This window comes from Aquarana catesbeiana, linkage group LG05, assembly GCF_042186555.1.
Source record: "Aquarana catesbeiana isolate 2022-GZ linkage group LG05, ASM4218655v1, whole genome shotgun sequence".
NCBI classification, from domain to species: Eukaryota; Metazoa; Chordata; class Amphibia; order Anura; family Ranidae; genus Aquarana; species Aquarana catesbeiana.
Window position 1 is genome coordinate 125260402 of NC_133328.1, and position 21210 is coordinate 125281611.

Consider the following 21210-nt stretch of genomic DNA (forward strand, 5'->3'; position numbering starts at 1 on the left):
AAGTCCGGAGAAGCCCACACACGAACGGATTACCAGCCAGCTTTAGTCCGTCGGCGTCCGTTGGACTTTTGTAGACGAAAAGTCCGACCGTGTGTACACGGCATTACACTTGTCCTTTTGTGATTTCTCGTGTACGTGCAATAAACAAAATGTCTGGTTTCTAAGCCCAGTCAGTTCAGACTTATTGAGAAAGTAGAAGTAGGGATGAATAATAATCCCATCCAGACACTACAGAAATGCATCTACAAAGCAGCTGACGTGTTTCTAAGTTTGGGAAAATGTAATAAAAAGTTTTTATATGAAAGACTGATAAAGTCAAGACACTGTCCACTCATTTCAATTTGGAATGTAACAATGCGAATTGAAACAGAACTTCAGACAAAACTTCTTTCCTAGTTGTGGACAAAGCAAGGAAGGAGTACAACCTCTGCCAGGTTCCTATTGCTGTCTATGTCCTCATTGGGGACACCCACCCCACTACTTGTCCTGACACTTATCCTCAACAGGCCAAATCCAATACTAACAACTGTGACCAACCGGACAATAGGAGATATCTTCCAATCAGGACACCTGCTCTGGTGGCAACCGCTAAAGCTGGGATTTTTCCTGCTTTGGAAATTTTGTACTAACTTCCAGAACAGGAAATAAGGGGAAATCTCCCTAATGGGAGAAAGATTAGCAATAGAAAACCACTGATATAAGATGTAACCTTTTCAAATTATCCAAAATCAAATCTACACCGATCAGCCATAACATTATGACTACTGGAAGGTAAAGTGAATAACATTGATTTTCTTGTTCCAATGGCAACTGAAAGTCAGTAGGATATACTAGACAGCAAGTTGTCCCTGAAGTTGATGTGTTGAAAGCAGAAAAAATGGGCAAGCGTAAGGATTTAAGTGACTTTGGAAAAAGAAATGGCTGCACACCACAGCTGGTGCTGAGTTCTTTTATTGAAATATCGCAACGTGACACACACAGGACACTGAGAGGCTACAGATTGTTGACGTGTTTCACACAAGAAAGCTGTGCTTAAAAGGATGGTTCACCTTTACAAAAAAACTGCCTATACATATAAGAGATGTTTGTAGATTAACCACTTGCCGCCTGGCTCATGCCGATATACATCAGCAAAGTGGCACATTCCCGAAAAACGACATCTAGGTACGTCATCCCCTTTAAGAGCCGCCGGAGGCGTGCGCGCGCTGCATGGCGGGGGACCCGATGCGTGTGACCAGCCGGTGCGTTTGCCACTGGACACCCTTGATCGAAGGCATGTGAGCCAGAATGGGTAGTTGTGTGTGTAAACACACAAATCCCTGTTCTGGCAGCAGAGAGGAGACAGATTGTTTGTTCCTAGTTAGTACAAACAGCGATATGTCTTCTCCCCCAGTCAGTCCCATCCCCCCACAGTAAGGAACACTCATGAGGGAACACATTTAACCCCTTGATCGCCCCCTAGTGTTAACCCCTTCCCTACCAGTGACATTTACACAGTAATCAGTGCATTTTTATAGCACTGATCGCTATATACATATCAGTGGTCCCAAAAATGTGTCAAAAGTGTCTGATTTGTCTGCTGCAATGACGCATTACCGTTAAAATCGCAGATCACCGCCATTACTAGTAAAAAAAAAAAAAAAGTAATAAAAATGCCATAAAAATGCCATAAATCTTTTCCATAGTTTGTAGACGCTATAACTTTTGCGCAAAGCATTGAATATACGCTTATTGCGATTATTTTACCAAAAATATGTGGAAGAATATATATTGGCCTAAACTGATGAAGAAATTTGTTTTTTAAAAACTTTTTTTGGGGATATTTATTATAGCAAAAAGTAAAAGATATTGGGTTTTTTCAAAATTGTCGCCCTTTTTTTTTTTTTTATAGCGCAAAAAAAAAAAAAAAAAACGCAGAGGTGATCAAATACCACCAAAAGAAAGCTCTATTTGTGGGGAAAAAACAACGTCAATTTTGTTGGGGTACAGCGGTGCACGACCACGTAATTGTCAGTTAAAGGGACGTAGTGCTGTATCGCAAATGGCCTGGTCATTAAGCAGAAAAATCTTTCAGTCTGTAAGTGGTTAAAACAATCTGTGCAGCTCTGACTGATGAGCTTGCTATAAGTGTAGGTCATTTACATAGCTTATGAAGCCTGACTGGAATACTCCCAGGATGTTGCTAAGTGAGGCCTAGTTGTCACTGCTCACCTCCACCATCGCAGGAAAGAGTTTTTCCTCAGATTCAAACCCCCTCACATACTCTTTCTCTCCCCTGATGCAGTAGATCGGAGCTCAGCATTTGAGAGCACATTCCCATCTAAATTTAGATGTTCTTTGAAATTTGACAAATGCAAAAGATGCAGCACCATACAAAACGGTAACTATGGTGTACACTACCATACTGAACGGTATATATGGTGTATACTACTACCATACAGAACGGTAACTATGGTGTACGCTACTACCATAAAGAACTGTAACTATGATGTACGCTGCTACCATAGAGAACAGTAACTATAGTGTAGGCTACTATCATACAGGACGGTAACTATGGTGTACACTACTACCATACAGAACGGTTACTATGATGTACACTACTACCATAGAGGACTGTTACTATGATGTATATTACTACCATAGAGAACGGTAACTATGGTTTAAGCTACTATCATACCGAACGGTAACTATGGTGTACACTACTACCATACAGAATGGTAACTAGGATGTACACTACTACCATAGAGAATGGTAACTATGGTGTAAGCTACTACCATACCGAACGGTAACTATGATGTACACTACTACCATAGACAACGGTAACTATGGTGTAAGCTACTATCATACAGAACGGTAACTATGGTGTACACTACTACCATACAGAATGGTAACTATGATGTACATTACTACCACAGAAAATGATAACTATGGTGTAAGCTACTACCATACCGAACGGTAACTATGATGTACACTACTACCATAGAGAACGGTAACTATGGTGTACACTACTACCATACAAAACGGTAAATATGGTGTACACTACTACCATATAAAATGGTAACTATGGTATACACTGCTACTATACAGAACAGTATCTATGGTGTACCCTCAACAGGCCATGTTTGCAGATTTGCCTTTATCTTGCACAGGTGCTTTAAATCAGAGTCAATGGCTTGGTATTTTGGACAGCTATTTTATCTAAGAGATATTCCCAAAACATGGCCTGTTGGGGGTACTTGAAGACAGGGTTGAGAACCACTGGTGTACACTACTACCATACAGAACAGTAACTATGGTGTACACTACTACCATACAGAATGGAAACTATGGTGTACGCTACTCCCACAAAGAATAGTAACTATAGTGTATACTACTACCACACAGAATGGTAACTATGGGGTACACTACTAAAACACAGAATGTTAACTATGGTGAAAACTACTAAAACATAGTATGGTAACTATGGTGTATATGACTACCACAAAGAAAGGTAACTATGGTGTACACTACTACCACACAGAATGGTAACTATGGTGTACATTACTAAAACAGAAAGGTAACTATGGTGTACACTACTCCCACAAAGAATAGTATCTATGGTGTACACTACTACTACACAGAACGGTAATTGTACACTACTAAAACATAGAACGGTAACTATGGTGTACACTACTACCACATAGAAGAGTAGATATGGTATATAATACTACCACATAGAATAGTAACTATGGTGTACATTACTCCCATATATAAGAGTAACTATGGTGTACACTACTACCACATAGAAAAGTAACTATGGTGTACACTACTACCACATAGAAGAATAACTATGGTGTATGATACTACCACACAGAATGGTAAATATGGTGTACACTGCTATCACATAGAAAAGTAACTATGGTGTATAATACTACCAAAAAGAATGTTAACTATGTTGTATACTACTACCACATAGAAAAGTAACTATGGTGTACACTACTACCACACAGGAGGGTAAATATGGTGTATAATACTACCATATAGCAGAGTAGCTATAGTGTATAATACTACCACATATACGAGTAACTATGGTGTATAACTATGGTACTATCACATAGAAGAATAACTATGGTGTACACTACTACCACACAGAATGGTAACTATGGTGTAAATGTCTACCACATAGAACAGTAAAGCTAAAATTACACTTGCAGTTGGGGGGGATGGTAAGAACAGCCATACTTTTACTGCCCCGTAAATGCGACCTATTCAATGGAATGGGGCCATGCCATAAAGCCCCCCAATGGCATACAGACTGGGCCCCCAACATGGCAGTGTGGGCTGTCAGGGGTTAAACAGGCAATGAGGAGGCAGCATAATGCCCTCTGAAACGTGATCACCCATGGTTTGCTCTTCAGAGAACACTGTTAGTGTAAATAAGCCCTAACTTTGTTGTAAACTTTTACTGCATAGATGGGTCATTTTGGTGGGTATAGAGTACCTCCATACAGACGGGAAAGTGTGCGGTGGACTACTATAACATAACAGGTAAGTTTGGTGGGTGTAGAGTACCTCCATACAGATGGGTGAGTGTGGGGTGGAGTATTATGACATAGAAGGTAAGTTTGATGAGTATAGATTACCTACATACAGATGGGTAACTGTGGGGTGGAGTACTATGACATAACAGGTAAGTTTGGTGGGTGTAGAGTACCTCCATACAGATGAGTAAGTTTTGGATGGAGTACAATGACATAGTAGTTAAGTGTGGGGTGGAGTACTATGACATAGTAAGTAGGTGTGGGATGGAGTACTATGACATAGTAGGTAAGTGTGGGGTGGAGTACTATGACATAGTAGGCAAGTGTGGGGTGGAGTAGGTAAGTTTGGTGGGTGTAGAGTACCTCTTGACAGATGGGTAACTGTGCAGTGGAGTACTATGGCATAGTAGGTAAGTGTGGGGTAGAGTACTATGACATAGTAGGTAAGTTTGGTGGGTGTAGAGTACCTCCATACAGATGGTAAAGTGTGCGGTGGAGTATTATGGCATAACAGGTAAGTTTGGTGGGTGGAGTACTATGACATAGTAGGTAGGTGTGGGGTGGAGCACTATGACATAATAGGTAAGTTTGGGATGGAGAACTATGACATAGTAGGTAGGTTTGGGGTGGAGTTCTATGACAAAGTAGGTAGGTGTGGGGTGGAGCACTATGACATAGGAGGTAGGTGTGGGGTGGAGCACTATGACATAGTAGGTAAGTTTGGGGTGGAGTACTATGACATAGTAGGTTGGTTTGGGGTGCAGTACTATGACATAGTAGGTAGGTGTGGGGTGGAGTACTATGACATAGTAGGGAAGTGTAGGGTGGAGTACTATGACATAGGAGGTAGGTCTGGGGATGGAGTTTCTGCATCATTTTAAAGGGTGCCTTAACTGAAAGAAAGTTGAAACACTGTTGTAGAGTACTTCCATACAGTCTGGTAAGTGTGGGATGGAGTACTATGACATTGTAGGTAGTTTTGGGGTGATCTACTATGACACAGTAGGTAGGTGTGCGGTGGAGTACTATGACATAGTATGTAAGTTTGGGGTGGAGTACTATTACATAGTAGGTAGGTTAGGGGTGGAGTACTATGTCATAGTAGGTAGGTGTGCGGTGGAGTACTATCACATAGTAGGTAGGTGTGGGGTGGAGAACTATGACATAGTAGGTAGGTGTTGGGTGGCGTACTATGACATAGTAGGTAGGTTTGGGGTGGAGTACTATGACATAGTAGGTAGGAGTGTGCGGTGGGGAACTATGACATAGTAGGTAGGTGTGGGGTAGAGTACTTTGACATAGTAGGCAGGTGTGGGGTGGAGTACTATGACATAGTAGGTAGGTGTGGGGTGGAGTACTATGACATAGTAGGTAGGTATTTGCGGTGGAGAACTATGACATAGTAGGTAGGTGTGGGGTAGAGTACTTTGACATAGTAGGCAGGTGTTGGCTGGAGTGCTATGACATAGTAGGTAGGTGCGCGGTGGAGTACTATGACATAGTAGGTAGGTGTGCATCGAGTACTATGACATAGGTAGGTGTTGGGTGAAGTACTTGACATAGTAGGTAAGTGTGGGGTGGAGTACTATGACATAGTAGGTAGGTTTGGGGTGGAGTACTATGACATAGTAGGTAGGTTCGGGTGGGAATACTATGAGATGGTAGGTAGGTGTGGGGTGGAGTACTATGACATAGTAGGTAGGTGTGGGGTGGAGATCTATAACATAGTAGGAAGGTGTGGGGTGGAGTTCTATAAAAAATAGTAGGTACATTTGGGGTGGAGTACTATGACATAGTAGGTAGGTGTTGGGTGGAGTACTATGACATAATAGGTAAGTGTAGGGAGGAGTACTATGACATAATAGGTAGATTTGGGTTGGAGTACTATGACATAGTAGGTAGGTTTTTTGGTGGAATACTATGACATAGTAGGTAGGTTCGGGGTGGAATACTATACATAGTAGGTAGGTGTGGGGTGGGGTACTTTGACATAGTAGGTAGGTGTGGGGTGGAGTAATATGACATAGTAGGTAGGTATGTGCGGTGGAGAACTATGACATAGTAGGTAGGTGTGGGGTAGAGTACTTTGACATAGTAGGCAGGTGTGGGGTGGAGTACTATGACATAGTAGGTAGGTGCGCGGTGGAGTACTATGACATAGTAGGTAGGTGTGCATCGAGTACTATGACATAGGTAGGTGTTGGGTGAAGTACTTGACATAGTAGGTAAGTGTGGGGTGGAGTACTATGACATAGTAGGTAGATTTGGGGTGGAGTACTATGACATAGTAGGTTTGGGGTGGAGTACTATGACATAGTAGGTAGGTTCGGGTTGGAATACTATGAGATAGTAGATAGGTGTGGGGTGGAGTACTATAACATAGTAGGTAGGTGTGAGGTGGAGATCTATAACATAGTAGGAAGGTGTGGGGTGGAGTTCTATAAAAAATAGTAGGTACATTTGGGGTGGAGTACTAAGACATAGTAGGTAGGTGTTGGGTGGAGTACTATGACATAATAGGTAAATGTAGGGAGGAGTACTATGACATAATAGGTAGATTTGGGTTGTAGTACTATGACATAGTAGTTAGGTTTTTTGGTGGAATACTATGACATAGGTAGGTTCGGGGTGGAATACTATACAAAGTAGGTAGGTGTGGGGTGGGGTACTTTGACATAGTAGGTAGGTGTGGGGTGGAGTTCTTTGACATAGTAGGTAGGTGTGGGGTGGAGTTCTATGACATAGTAGGTAGGTGTGGGGTGCAGTACAGTGACATAGTAGGTTGGTTTGGTGTGGAGTACAGTGACATAGTAGGTTGGTTTGGGGTGGAGTACTATGACATAGTAGGTAAGTGTGGGGTGGAGTACTATGACATAGTAGGTAGGTGTGTGGTGGAGTACTATGACATAGTAGATAGGTTTGGGGTGGAGTACTATGACATAGTAGGTAGGTTTGGGGTGGAGTACTATGACATAGTAGGTAAGTGTGGGGTGGAGTACTATGACATAGTAGGTAGGTGTGGGGTGGAGATCTATAACATAGTAGGAAGGTGTGGGGTGGAGTTCTATAAAATAGTAGGTACATTTGGGGTGGAGTGCTATGACATAGTAGGTAGGTGTTGGGTGGAGTACTATGACATAATAGGTAAGTGTAGGGAGGAGTACTATGACATAATAGGTAGATTTAGGTTGGAGTACTATGACATAGTAGGTAGGTTTTTTGGTGGCATACTATGACATAGTAGGTAGGTTCGGGGTGGAATACTATACATAGTAGGTAGGTGTGGGGTGGAGTACTTTGACATAGTAGGTAGGTGTGGGGTGGAGTTCTTTGACATAGTAGGTAGGTGTGGGGTGGAGTTCTATGACATAGTAGGTAGGTGTGGGGTGCAGTACAGTGACATAGTAGGTTGGTTTGGGGTGGAGTACAGTGACATAGTAGGTTGGTTTGGGGTGGAGTACTATGACATAGTAGGTAAGTGTGGGGTGGAGTACTATGACATAGTAGGTAGGTGTGTGGTGGAGTACTATGACATAGTAGATAGGTTTGGGGTGGAGTACTATGACATAGTAGGTAGGTTTGGGTTGGAGTACTATGACATAGTAGGTAAGTGTGGGGTGGAGTACTATGACATAGTAGGTTGGTTTGGGGTGGGGTACTATGACATAGTAGGTAGGTTTGGGGTGGAGTACTATGACATAGTAGGTAGGTGTTGGGTGGAGTACTATGACATAGTAGGTAGGTTTGGAGTGGAGTACTATGACATAGTAGGTTGGTTTGGAGTGGAGTACTATGACATAGTAGGTTGGTTTGGGGTGGGGTACTATGACATAGTAGGTAGGTTTGGGGTGGAGTACTTACTATGACATAGTAGTTAGGTGTTGGGTGGGGTACTATGACATAGTAGGTAGGTGTGCAGTGGAGTAATATGACATAGTAGGTAGGTGTGCAGTGGAGTACTATGACATGGTAGGTAGGTGTGTGGTGGAATGCTATGACATAGGTAGGTGTGGGGTGGAGCTCTATGACATAGTAGGTAGGTGTGCGGTGGAGTACTATGACATAGTAGGTAGGTGTGCGGTGGAGTACTATGACATAGTATGTAGGTTTGGGATGGAGTAATATGACATAGTAGTTAGGTGTGGGGTGGAGTTCTATGACATAGTAGGTATGTTTGGGGTGGAGTACAATGACATAGTAGGTATGTTTGGGGTGGAGTACAATGACATAGTAGTTAGGTGTGGGGTGGAGTACTATGACATAGTAGTTAGGTGTGGGGTGGAGTACTATGACATAGTAGGTAGGTGTAGGGTGATGTACTATGACATAGTAGGGAAGTGTTGGGTGGAGTACTATGACATAGTAGGTAGGTTTGGGGTGGAGTTCCTGCATCATTTTAAAGGGTGCCTTAACTGAAAGAGAGTTGAGAAACACTGCTGTAGAGTACTTCCATACATTCTGGTAAGTGTGGGTGGAGTACTATGACATAGTAGGTTGGTGTGCAGTGGAGTAATATGACATAGTAGGTAGGTGTGCGGTGGAGTAATATGACATAGTAGGTAGGTGTGGGGTGGAGCACTATGACATAGTCGGTAAGTTTGGGGTGGAGTACCATGCAATAGTAGGTAGGTGTGGGAAGGAGTACTATGACATAGTAGTCAGGTGTGGGGTGGAATACTATACATAGTAGGTAGGTGTGTGGAGGAGTACTATGACATAGTAAGTAGGTTTGGGGTGGAGTACTTTTACATAGTAGGTAGTTTTTGGGTGAAGTACTATGACATAGTAGGTAAGTTTGGGGTGGAATACTATGACATAGTAGGTAGGTTAGGGGTGGAGTTCTATGACATAGTAGGTAGATTTAGAGTGGAGTACTATGACATGGTAGGTAGGTGTGGGGTGGAGTACTATGACATAGTAGGTAGGTGTGCGGTGGGGAACTATGACATAGTAGGTAGGTGTGGGGTAGAGTACTTTGACATAGTAGGCAGGTGTGGGGTGGAGTACTATGACATAGTAGGTAGGTGTGGGGTGGAGTACTATGACATAGTAGGTAGGTATGTGCGGTGGAGAACTATGATATAGTAGGTAGGTGTGGGGTAGAGTACTTTGACATAGTAGGCAGGTGTTGGCTGGAGTGCTATGACATAGTAGGTAGGTGAGCGGTGGAGTACTATGACATAGTAGGTAGGTGTGCATCGAGTACTATGACATAGGTAGGTGTTGGGTGAAGTACTTGACATAGTAGGTAAGTGTGGGGTGGAGTACTATGACATAGTAGGTAGGTTTGGGGTGGAGTACTATGACATAGTAGGTAGGTTCGGGTTGGAATACTATGAGATAGTAGGTAGGTGTGGGGTGGAGTACTATGACATAGTAGGTAGGTGTGGGGTGGAGATCTATAACATAGTAGGAAGGTGTGGGGTGGAGTTCTATAAAAAATAGTAGGTACATTTGGGGTGGAGTACTATGACATAGTAGGTAGGTGTTGGGTGGAGTACTATGACATAATAGGTAAGTGTAGGGAGGAGTACTATGACATAATAGGTAGATTTGGGTTGGAGTACTATGACATAGTAGGTAGGTTTTTTGGTGGAATACTATGACATAGTAGGTAGGTTCGGGGTGGAATACTATACATAGTAGGTAGGTGTGGGGTGGGGTACTTTGACATAGTAGGTAGGTGTGGGGTGGAGTAATATGACATAGTAGGTAGGTATGTGTGGTGGAGAACTATGACATAGTAGGTAGGTGTGGGGTAGAGTACTTTGACATAGTAGGCAGGTGTGGGGTGGAGTACTATGACATAGTAGGTAGGTGCGCGGTGGAGTACTATGACATAGTAGGTAGGTGTGCATCGAGTACTATGACATAGGTAGGTGTTGGGTGCAGTACAGTGACATAGTAGGTTGGTTTGGGGTGGAGTACAGTGACATAGTAGGTTGGTTTGGGGTGGAGTACTATGACATAGTAGGTAAGTGTGGGGTGGAGTACTATGACATAGTAGGTAGGTGTGTGGTGGAGTACTATGACATAGTAGATAGGTTTGGGGTGGAGTACTATGACATAGTAGGTAGGTTTGGGGTGGAGTACTATGACATAGTAGGTAAGTGTGGGGTGGAGTACTATGACATAGTAGGTAGGTGTGGGGTGGAGATCTATAACATAGTAGGAAGGTGTGGGGTGGAGTTCTATAAAATAGTAGGTACATTTGGGGTGGAGTGCTATGACATAGTAGGTAGGTGTTGGGTGGAGTACTATGACATAATAGGTAAGTGTAGGGAGGAGTACTATGACATAATAGGTAGATTTAGGTTGGAGTACTATGACATAGTAGGTAGGTTCGGGGTGGAATACTATACATAGTAGGTAGGTGTGGGGTGGAGTACTTTGACATAGTAGGTAGGTGTGGGGTGGAGTTCTTTGACATAGTAGGTAGGTGTGGGGTGGAGTTCTATGACATAGTAGGTAGGTGTGGGGTGCAGTACAGTGACATAGTAGGTTGGTTTGGGGTGGAGTACAGTGACATAGTAGGTTGGTTTGGGGTGGAGTACTATGACATAGTAGGTAAGTGTGGGGTGGAGTACTATGACATAGTAGGTAGGTGTGTGGTGGAGTACTATGACATAGTAGATAGGTTTGGGGTGGAGTACTATGACATAGTAGGTAGGTTTGGGTTGGAGTACTATGACATAGTAGATAAGTGTGGGGTGGAGTACTATGACATAGTAGGTTGGTTTGGGGTGGGGTACTATGACATAGTAGGTAGGTTTGGGGTGGAGTACTATGACATAGTAGGTAGGTGTTGGGTGGAGTACTATGACATAGTAGGTAGGTGTGTGGTGGAGTACTATGACATAGTAGGTAGGTTTGGAGTGGAGTACTATGACATAGTAGGTTGGTTTGGGGTGGGGTACTATGACATAGTAGGTAGGTTTGGGGTGGAGTACTTACTATGACATAGTAGTTAGGTGTTGGGTGGGGTACTATGACATAGTAGGTAGGTGTGCAGTGGAGTAATATGACATAGTAAGTAGGTGTGCAGTGGAGTACTATGACATGGTAGGTAGGTGTGTGGTGGAATTCTATGACATAGGTAGGTGTGGGGTGGAGCTCTATGACATAGTAGGTAGGTGTGCGGTGGAGTACTATGACATAGTAGGTAGGTGTGCGGTGGAGTACTATGACATAGTATGTAGGTTTGGGATGGAGTAATATGACATAGTAGTTAGGTGTGGGGTGGAGTTCTATGACATAGTAGGTATGTTTGGGGTGGAGTACAATGACATAGTAGGTATGTTTGGGGTGGAGTACAATGACATAGTAGTTAGGTGTGGGGTGGAGTACTATGACATAGTAGTTAGGTGTGGGGTGGAGTACTATGACATAGTAGGGAAGTGTTGGGTGGAGTACTATGACATAGTAGGTAGGTTTGGGGTGGAGTTCCTGCATCATTTTAAAGGGTGCCTTAACTGAAAGAGAGTTGAGAAACACTGTTGTAGAGTACTTCCATACATTCTGGTAAGTGTGGGGTGGAGTACTATGACATGGTAGGTTGGTGTGCAGTGGAGTAATATGACATAGTAGATAGGTGTGCGGTGGAGTAATATGACATAGTAGGTAGGTGTGGGGTGGAGCACTATGACATAGTCGGTAAGTTTGGGGTGGAGTACCATGCAATAGTAGGTAGGTGTGGGAAGGAGTACTATGACATAGTACTCAGGTGTGGGGTGGAATACTATACATAGTAGGTAGGTGTGTGGAGGAGTACTATGACATAGTAAGTAGGTTTGGGGTGGAGTACTTTTACATAGTAGGTAGTTTTTGGGTGAAGTACTATGACATAGTAGGTAAGTTTGGGGTGGAATACTATGACATAGTAGGTAGGTTAGGGGTGGAGTTCTATGACATAGTAGGTAGATTTAGAGTGGAGTACTATGACATGGTAGGTAGGTGTGGGGTGGAGTACTATGACATAGTAGGTAGGTGTGCAGTGGAGTACTATGACATAGTAGGTAGGTGTGGGGTGGAGTACTATGACATAGTAGGGAGGTGTTGGGTGGCGTACTATGACATAGTAGGTAGGTTTGGGGTGGAGTACTATGACATAGTAGGTAGGTGTGGGGTAGAGTACTTTGACATAGTAGGCAGGTGTGGGGTGGAGTACTATGACATAGTAGGTAGGTGCGCAGTGGAGTACTATGACATAGTAGGTAGATGTGTGGAGGAGTACTATGACATAGTAAGTAGGTTTGGGGTGGAGTACTTTTACATAGTAGGTAGTTTTTGGGTGAAGTACTATGACATAGTAGGTAAGTTTGGGGTGGAATACTATGACATAGTATGTAGGTTTGGGATGGAGTAATATGACATAGTAGGTAGGCTTGGGGTGGAGTTCTATGATATAGTAGGTAGGTGTGGGGTGGAGTAGTATGACACAGTAGGTAGGTGTTGGGTGGAGTACTATGACATAGTAGGTAAGTGTGGGGTGGAGTACTATGATATAGTAGGTAGGTTCGGGGTGGAGTACTATGACATAGTAGGTAGGTGTGCGGTGGAGTACTATGACATAGTAGGTAGATGTTGGGTGGAGTACTATGACATAGTAGGTAGATGTTGGGTGGAGTACTATGACATAGTAGGTAGGTGTGGGGTGGAGTACTATGACATAGTAGTTAGGTGTTGAGTGGAGTACTATGACATAGTAGGTAGGTGTGCGGTGAAGTACTATGACATAGTAGGTAGGTATGCGGTGGAGTACTATGACATAGTATGTAGGTTTGGGATGGAGTACTATGACATAGTAGGTAGGCTTGGGGTGGAGTTCTATGATATAGTAGGTAGGTGTGGGGTGGAGTACTATGACATAGAAGGTAGGTGTGGGGTGGAGAACTATGACATAGTAGGTACGTGTGGGGTGGAGTACTATGACATAGAAGGTAGGTATGGGGTGGAGTACTGTGACATAGAAGGTAGGTGTGGGGTGGAATACTATGACATAGTAGGTAGGTGTGGGGTGGAGTACTATGACATGGTAGATGTGTAGTTGAGTTCTATGACATAGTAGGTAGGTGTGGGGTGAAGTACTATAACATTGAATGTAGGTATGGGGTGGAGTACTATGATGTAGAAGGTAGGTGTGGGGTGGAGAACTATAACATAGTAGGTAGTTGTGGGGTGGAGTACTATGACGTAGAAGGTAGGTGTGTAGTTGAGTTCTATGACATAGTAGGTAGGTGTGGGGTGGAGAACTATGACATAGAAGGTAGGTGTGGGTGGAGTACTATGACGTAGTAGGTGTGTAGTGGAGTACTATGAGGTAGTAGGTAGGTGTGTAGTTGAGGTCTATGACATAGAAGGTAGTTGTGGGGTGGAGAACTATGACATAGTAGGTAGGTGTGGGGTGGAGTACTATGACGTAGTAGGTAGGTGTGTAGTTGAGTTCTATGACATAGAAGGTAGTTGTGGAGTGGAGTACTATGATGTAGTAGGTAGGTGTGGGGTGGAGTACTATGACGTAGTAGGTAGGTGTGGGCTGGAGTACTATGACGTAGTAGGTAGGTGTGGGCTGGAGTACTATGACGTAGTAGGTAGGTGTGGGGTGGTGTACTATGACGTAGTAGGTAGGTGTGGGGTGGAGTGAACTATGACGTAGTAGGTAGGTGTGGGGTGGAGAACTATGACATAGTAGGTAGGTGTGGGGTGGAGTACTATGACATAGTAGGTAGGTGTGGGGTTGAGTACTATGACGTAGTAGGTAGGTGTGGGGTGGAGAACTATGACGTAGTAGGTAGGTGTGGGGTGGAGAACTATGACATAGTAGGTAGGTGTCGGGTGGAGTACTATGACATAGAAGGTAGGTGTGGGGTGGAGTACTATGACATAGAAGGTAGGTGTGGGGTGAAGTACTATGACATAGAAGGTAGGTGTGGGGTGGAGTACTATGACGTAGTAAGTAGGTGTGGGGTGGAGTACTATGACATAGTAGGTAGGTGTGGGTGGAGAACTATGACATAGTAAGTAGGTGTGGGGTGGAGTACGGTGTGCGGTGGAGTACTATGACATAGAAGGTAGGTGTGGGGTGGAGTACTATGACGTAGTAGGTAGGTGTGGGGTGGAGTACTATGACGTAGTAGGTAGGTGTGGGGTGGAGTACTATGGCGTAGTAGGTAGGTGTGGGGTGGAGTACTATGACGTAGTAGGTAGGTGTGGGGTGGAGAACTATGACATAGTAGGTAGGTGTGGGGTGGAGTACTATGACATAGAAGGTAGGTGAGGGGTGGAGAACTATGACATAGAAGGTAGGTGTGGGGTGGAGAACTATGACATAGTAGGTACGTGTGGGGTGGAGTACTATGACATAGAAGGTAGGTGTGGGGTGGAGAACTATGACATAGTAGGTACGTGTGGGGTGGAGAACTATGACATAGTAGGTACGTGTGGCGTGGAGTACTATGACATAGAAGGTAGGTATGGGGTGGAGTACTGTGACATAGAAGGTAGGTGTGGGGTGGAATACTATGACATAGTAGGTAGGTGTGGGGTGGAGTACTATGACATGGTAGGTGTGTAGTTGAGTTCTATGACATAGTAGGTAGGTGTGGGGTGAAGTACTATAACATTGAAGGTAGGTATGGGGTGGAGTACTATGATGTAGAAGGTAGGTGTGGGGTGGAGAACTATGACATAGTAGGTAGTTGTGGGGTGGAGTACTATGACGTAGAAGGTAGGTGTGTAGTTGAGTTCTATGACATAGTAGGTAGGTGTGGGGTGGAGAACTATGACATAGAAGGTAGGTGTGGGTGGAGTACTATGACGTTGTAGGTGTGTAGTGGAGTACTATGAGGTAGTAGGTAGGTGTGTAGTTGAGTTCTATGACATAGAAGGTAGGTGTGTAGTTGAGAACTATGACATAGAAGGTAGGTGTGGGGTGGAGTACTATGACGTAGTAGGTAGGTGTGGGGTGGAGTACTATGGCGTAGTAGGTAGGTGTGGGGTGGAGAACTATGACGTAGTAGGTAGGTGTGGGGTGGAGTACTATGACGTAGAAGGTAGGTGTGGGGTGGAGTACTATGACGTAGTAGGTAGGTGTGGGGTGGAGAACTATGACATAGCAGGTAGGTGTGGGGTGGAGTACTATGACATAGAAGGTAGGTGTGGGGTGGAGAACTATGACATAGTAGGTACGTGTGGGGTGGAGTACTATGACATAGAAGGTAGGTATGGGGTGGAGTACTGTGACATAGAAGGTAGGTGTGGGGTGGAATACTATGACATAGTAGGTAGGTGTGGGGTGAAGTACTATAACATTGAAGGTAGGTATGTGGTGGAGTACTATGATGTAGAAGGTAGGTGTGGGGTGGAGAACTATGACATAGTAGGTAGGTATGGGGTGGAATACTGTGACATAGAAGGTAGGTGTGGGGTGGAGTACTATGATGTAGAAGGTAGGTGTGGGGTGGAGAACTATGACATAGTAGGTAGTTGTGGGGTGCAGTACTATGACGTAGAAGGTAGGTGTGTAGTTGAGTTCTATGACATAGTAGGTAGGTGTGGGGTGGAGAACTATGACATAGAAGGTAGGTGTGGGTGGAGTACTATGACGTAGTAGGTAGGTGTGGGGTGGAGTACTATGACATGGTAGGTGTGTAGTTGAGTTCTATGACATAGTAGGTAGGTGTGGGGTGAAGTACTATAACATTGAAGGTAGGTATGTGGTGGAGTACTATGATGTAGAAGGTAGGTGTGGGGTGGAGAACTATGACATAGTAGGTAGGTATGGGGTGGAATACTGTGACATAGAAGGTAGGTGTGGGGTGGAGTACTATGATGTAGAAGGTAGGTGTGGGGTGGAGAACTATGACATAGTAGGTAGTTGTGGGGTGCAGTACTATGACGTAGAAGGTAGGTGTGTAGTTGAGTTCTAAGACATAGTAGGTAGGTGTGGGGTGGAGAACTATGACATAGAAGGTAGGTGTGGGTGGAGTACTATGACGTAGTAGGTGTGTAGTGGAGTACTATGAGGTAGTAGGTAGGTGTGTAGTTGAGTTCTATGACATAGAAGGTAGGTGTGTAGTTGAGAACTATGACATAGAAGGTAGGTGTGGGGTGGAGTACTATGACGTAGTAGGTAGGTGTGTGGGGTGGAGTACTATGACGTAGAAGGTAGGTGTGGGGTGGAGAACTATGACATAGAAGGTAGGTGTGGGTGGAGTACTATGACGAGTAGGTGTGTAGTGGAGTACTATGAGGTAGTAGATAGGTGTGTAGTTGAGTTCTATGACATAGAAGGTAGATGTGTAGTTGAGAACTATGACATAGAAGGTAGGTGTGGGTGGAGTACTATGACGTAGTAGGTGTGTAGTGGAGTACTATGAGGTAGTAGATAGGTGTGTAGTTGAGTTCTATGACATAGAAGGTAGGTGTGTAGTTGAGAACTATGACATAGAAGGTAGGTGTGGGGTGGAGTACTATGACGTAGTAGGTAGGTGTGTGGGGTGGAGTACCAATGTCAGTATGTAGAGAGGTAGGTAGGTGATAACGGGCAGTGTGTGGTCCTCCCCCTCCTCGGGCCTAGCCTCAGTAGTACACAGAGTGATGACAGAGGAGGAGATGGGAGGAGATGGGCGGACGGGGCGCTCACCCTCCGTCTATACAGATGTATGGAGCGGGCGGAGTGTACACAGTGCGGGGATGACAGCTCTGGGGACACCTTGTGCTCCGCCCACACACGGGCTGATGACGGGTGACACATGACAGAGGTGACAGCACACCTAGGACGAGGGGGGGGTTCAGCATCCCTGATCCCAGCACTCCGGGGAGGGAAGGAGGGGGGCGGACACTACACCTAGAGGGGGGCGGGGGAGATCCGCTGACCGGGACCTCCGCTCCCCCAGCACCCCGCACACCCACCCCCCATACAGTGCACACCCCCCCACCCTGCACACAATGCTCTGCTCCCTGATCGGGGCTGATCGGGGCACACTCACCGATATGGCTGTCCTCGATGTGCTCGATCAGCTCGGCCAGGGTGGTGAAGTGGAGCCCGCAGCCCCCGAAGCGGCAGGCATTGGAGAAGAAGGAGGCGGCGGCGATCCCTGTCATCATGGTGTGGTCATTGATGTCCGGGTCGGGCTGTGAGTGGGGGAGCCGGGCAGAGATGGAGGGACAGAGGATGGCAGCCGGTGCTGGAGGACAGAGGGAGGGAGGGAGGGATGGAGGAGGAGGCCCGAGTGGAGGAGGCGGCTGGAGGGAGCAGCTGAGAGGAGGAGGAGGAGGAGGACACAGCTGGGACTGAGGAGGAGGAGGAGGGACCTCAGCATCTCACAGCTGGACTGACAGACCGGACCTCAACTGACAGATCTGTCCCCTCCACCACCCTACACTGACAGATCTGTCCCCTCCACCACCCTACACTGACAGATCTACCACCGACCAACATCCATACACTGACAGATCTGTCCCCTCCTCCACCCTACACTGACAGATCTGTCCCCTCCACCACCCTACACTGACAGATCTAACACCAACCAACATCCATACACTGACAGATCTGTCCCCTCCTCCACCCTACACTGACAGATCTGTCCCCTCCACCACCCTACACTGACAGATCTAACACCAACCAACATCCATACACTGACAGATCTGTCCCCTCCTCCACCCTACACTGACAGATCTGTCCCCTCCACCACCCTACACTGACAGATCTAACACCAACCAACATCCATACACTGACAGATCTGTCCCCTCCACCACCCTACACTGACAGATCTACCACCGACCAACATCCATACACTGACAGATCTGTCCCCTCCACCACCCTACACTGACAGATCTACCACCAACCAACTTCCATACAATGACAGATCTGTCCCCTCCACCATCTTACACTGACAGATCTACCAGGAACCAGTCCCCACACTGCACCCTGCCAGTGGCGTCACTAGGGTTGGTGTCACCTGGTGCAGTAAAACATGGTGTCACCCCCTCCTGTCTAGCCTGCCCAGTGCCCTGCAGGCAGGGCATGGTCACTGGTTGCGCCCAAACCGGCCCATGTAAATGATAGTAAAGGATGTTATAGTGACAGGTTGGGGTGGTATAGTGGCAGATTGGGGTGGTATAGTTGGGGTGGTATAGTGGCAGGTTGGGGTGGTAAAGTGGCAGGTTGTGGTGGTATAGTTGGGGTGGTATAGTGGCAGTTTGGGGTAGTATAGTGGCAAGTTGGGGTAATATACTGGCAGGTTAGGGTGGTATAGTGGCAGGTTGGGATGGTATAGTGGCAGGTTGTAGTGGTATAGTGGCAGATTGGGGTGGTATAGTGGCAGGTTAAGGTGGTATAGTGGCAGGTTGGGGGGGTATAGTGACAGGTTGGGTAGTATAGTGGCAGGTTGGGGCGGTAAAGTGGCAGGTTGTGGTGGTATAGTTGGGGTGGTATAGTGGCAGTTTGGGGTGGTATAGTGGCAGGTTGGGGTGGTATAGTGGCAGGTTGGGGTAGTATAGTGGCAAGTTGGGGTAATATACTGGCAGGTTAGGGTGGTATAGTGGCAGGTTGGGGTGGTATAGTGGCAGGTTGTAGTGGTATAGTGGCAGATTGGGGTGGTATAGTGGTAGGTTAAGGTGGTATAGTGGCAGGTTGGGGTGGTATAGTGGCAGGTTAAGTTGGTATAGTGGCAGGTTGGGGTGGTATAGTTGGGGTGGTATAGTGGCAGGTTGGGGTGGTATAGTGGCAGGTTGTAGTGGTATAGTGGCAGATTGGGGTGGTATAGTGGCAGGTTAAGGTGGTATAGTGGCAGATTGGGGTGGTATAGTGGCAGGTTAAGGTGGTATAGTGGCAGGTTGGGGTGGTATAGTTGGGGTGGTATAGTGGTAGGTTGGGGGCGGTAAAGTGGCAGGTTGTGGTGGTATAGTTGGGGTGGTATATTTGCAGTTTGGGGTGGTATAGTGGCAAGTTGGGGTAATATACTGGCAGGTTAGGGTGGTATAGTGGCAGGTTGGGATGGTATAGTGGCAGGTTGTAGTGGTATAGTGGCAGGTTAGGGTGGTATAGTGGAAGGTTGGGATGGTATAATGACAGGTTGGGGTGATATAGTGACAGGTTGGGGTGGTATAGTGGCAGGTTGGGGTGGTATAGTGGCAGGTTATGGTGGTATACTGGCAGGTTAGGGAGGTATAATGTATAATCCTAACCTGCCTTATACCAGCCTAACCTGCCTCCTAACCTGCCCTATACCACCCCAACCTGCCACTATACTACCCTAGCCTGCCACTACACCACCCTAGCTTGCCATTATACCACCCTATACTACCCTAACCTGCCACTATACCACCCTAAACTATCATTTACAGGGGTCGGTTTGGGGTGTGCCCTCTGACTGCGAGCTGCCTTCAGGCCGCTGGGCAGGCTAGACAGGAGGGGGGGTGACACCATGTTTTACCGCACCAGGTGACACCAACCCTAGTGACACCACTGGACTGGGGAGTGTTAGAGGCAGCCTCCCCCGCACCGCTGCAGCTCTGCAAGCAATATAGTACAGTGTGTAGCAGCGGCCCTGGTGTCACCCCTCTGGTGGGTGTCACCTGGTGTGGGCTGCACCCCCCCGCACCCCAATAGCGACGCCACTGGTCAAGTCCTATACACCACTGATCAGAACCCATACACCTCCCTGCACTGACAAATCAGTATTCATACACCAGCCTTCACTGCCCAACTGCACTGTCAGATCTATTTCCTCAACCACCCTGAACTGACAGCTCTGTCCATTCCTTCACCCTCCGCCACTGACAGCTCCGCCTCCTCCATTACTCTGCAATCACAGTTCTGTCCCCTCCACCACCCAGCACTGACAGCTCCGCCCCCTCCATCATTCTGCAATGACAGTTCTGTCCCCTCCAACAACTTACACTGACAGATCTACCAGGGACCAGTCCCCACACTGCACCCTGCCAGTGGCGTCACTAGAGTTAGTGTCACCTGGAGCAGTAAAATATGGTGTCACCCCCTCCTGTCTAGCCCGCCCAGTGCCCTGCAGGCAGGGCACGGTTACTGGTTGCCCTCAAACCAGCCCATGTAAATGATAGTAAAGGGTGGTATAGTGGCAAGTTAGGGTGTTATAGTGGCAGGTTGGGGCGGTATAGTTGCAGGTTGTGGTGGTATAGTTGGGGTGGTATAGTGACAGGTTGGGGCGGTATAGTGGCAGGTTGTGGTGGTATAGTTGGGGTGGTATAGTGGCAGGTTGGGGTGGTATAGGGTAGGTTGGGGTAGTAAAGGGCACCCTAATCTGCCCTATACCACCCCAACTTGCCCTATACCACGCCAACCTGCCCTATATCACCCCAACCTGCCACTATACTACCCTAGCCTGCCACTACACCACCCTAACCTGCCATTATACCACCCTATACTACCCTAACCTGCCACTATACCACCCTATACTATCATTTACAGGGGTTGGTTTGGGGTGCGCCCCCTGACTGTGAGCTGCCTGACAAATCCGTATTCATACATCAACTTTCGCTGCCCCACTTTACTGTCAGATCTATCCCCTCATCCACCCTGAACTGACAGCTCTGTCCATTTCTCCACCCTCCACCGCTGACAGCTCCGCCCCCTCCATTACTCTGCGATGACAGCTCTGTCCCCTCCACCACCCAGCACTGACAGCTCCGCCCCCTCCATTACTCTGCGATG

At 46.3% G+C, this 21210-nt stretch overlaps 1 protein-coding gene across 1 annotated transcript in view; it reads right to left on the reverse strand.

Annotated features, from left to right (window-relative positions):
• JAZF1 (JAZF zinc finger 1) overlaps window positions 1-17751 on the reverse strand; it is a 382635-nt gene extending 364884 nt beyond the window's left edge. The window contains exon 1 of the mRNA XM_073630160.1: window positions 17510-17751. Within this exon, the coding sequence (XP_073486261.1) occupies window positions 17510-17627 (118 nt within the window). The 5' untranslated portion in view covers window positions 17628-17751. The remainder of the gene's footprint in view (window positions 1-17509) is intronic.
• Window positions 17752-21210: the final 3459 nt, after the last annotated feature.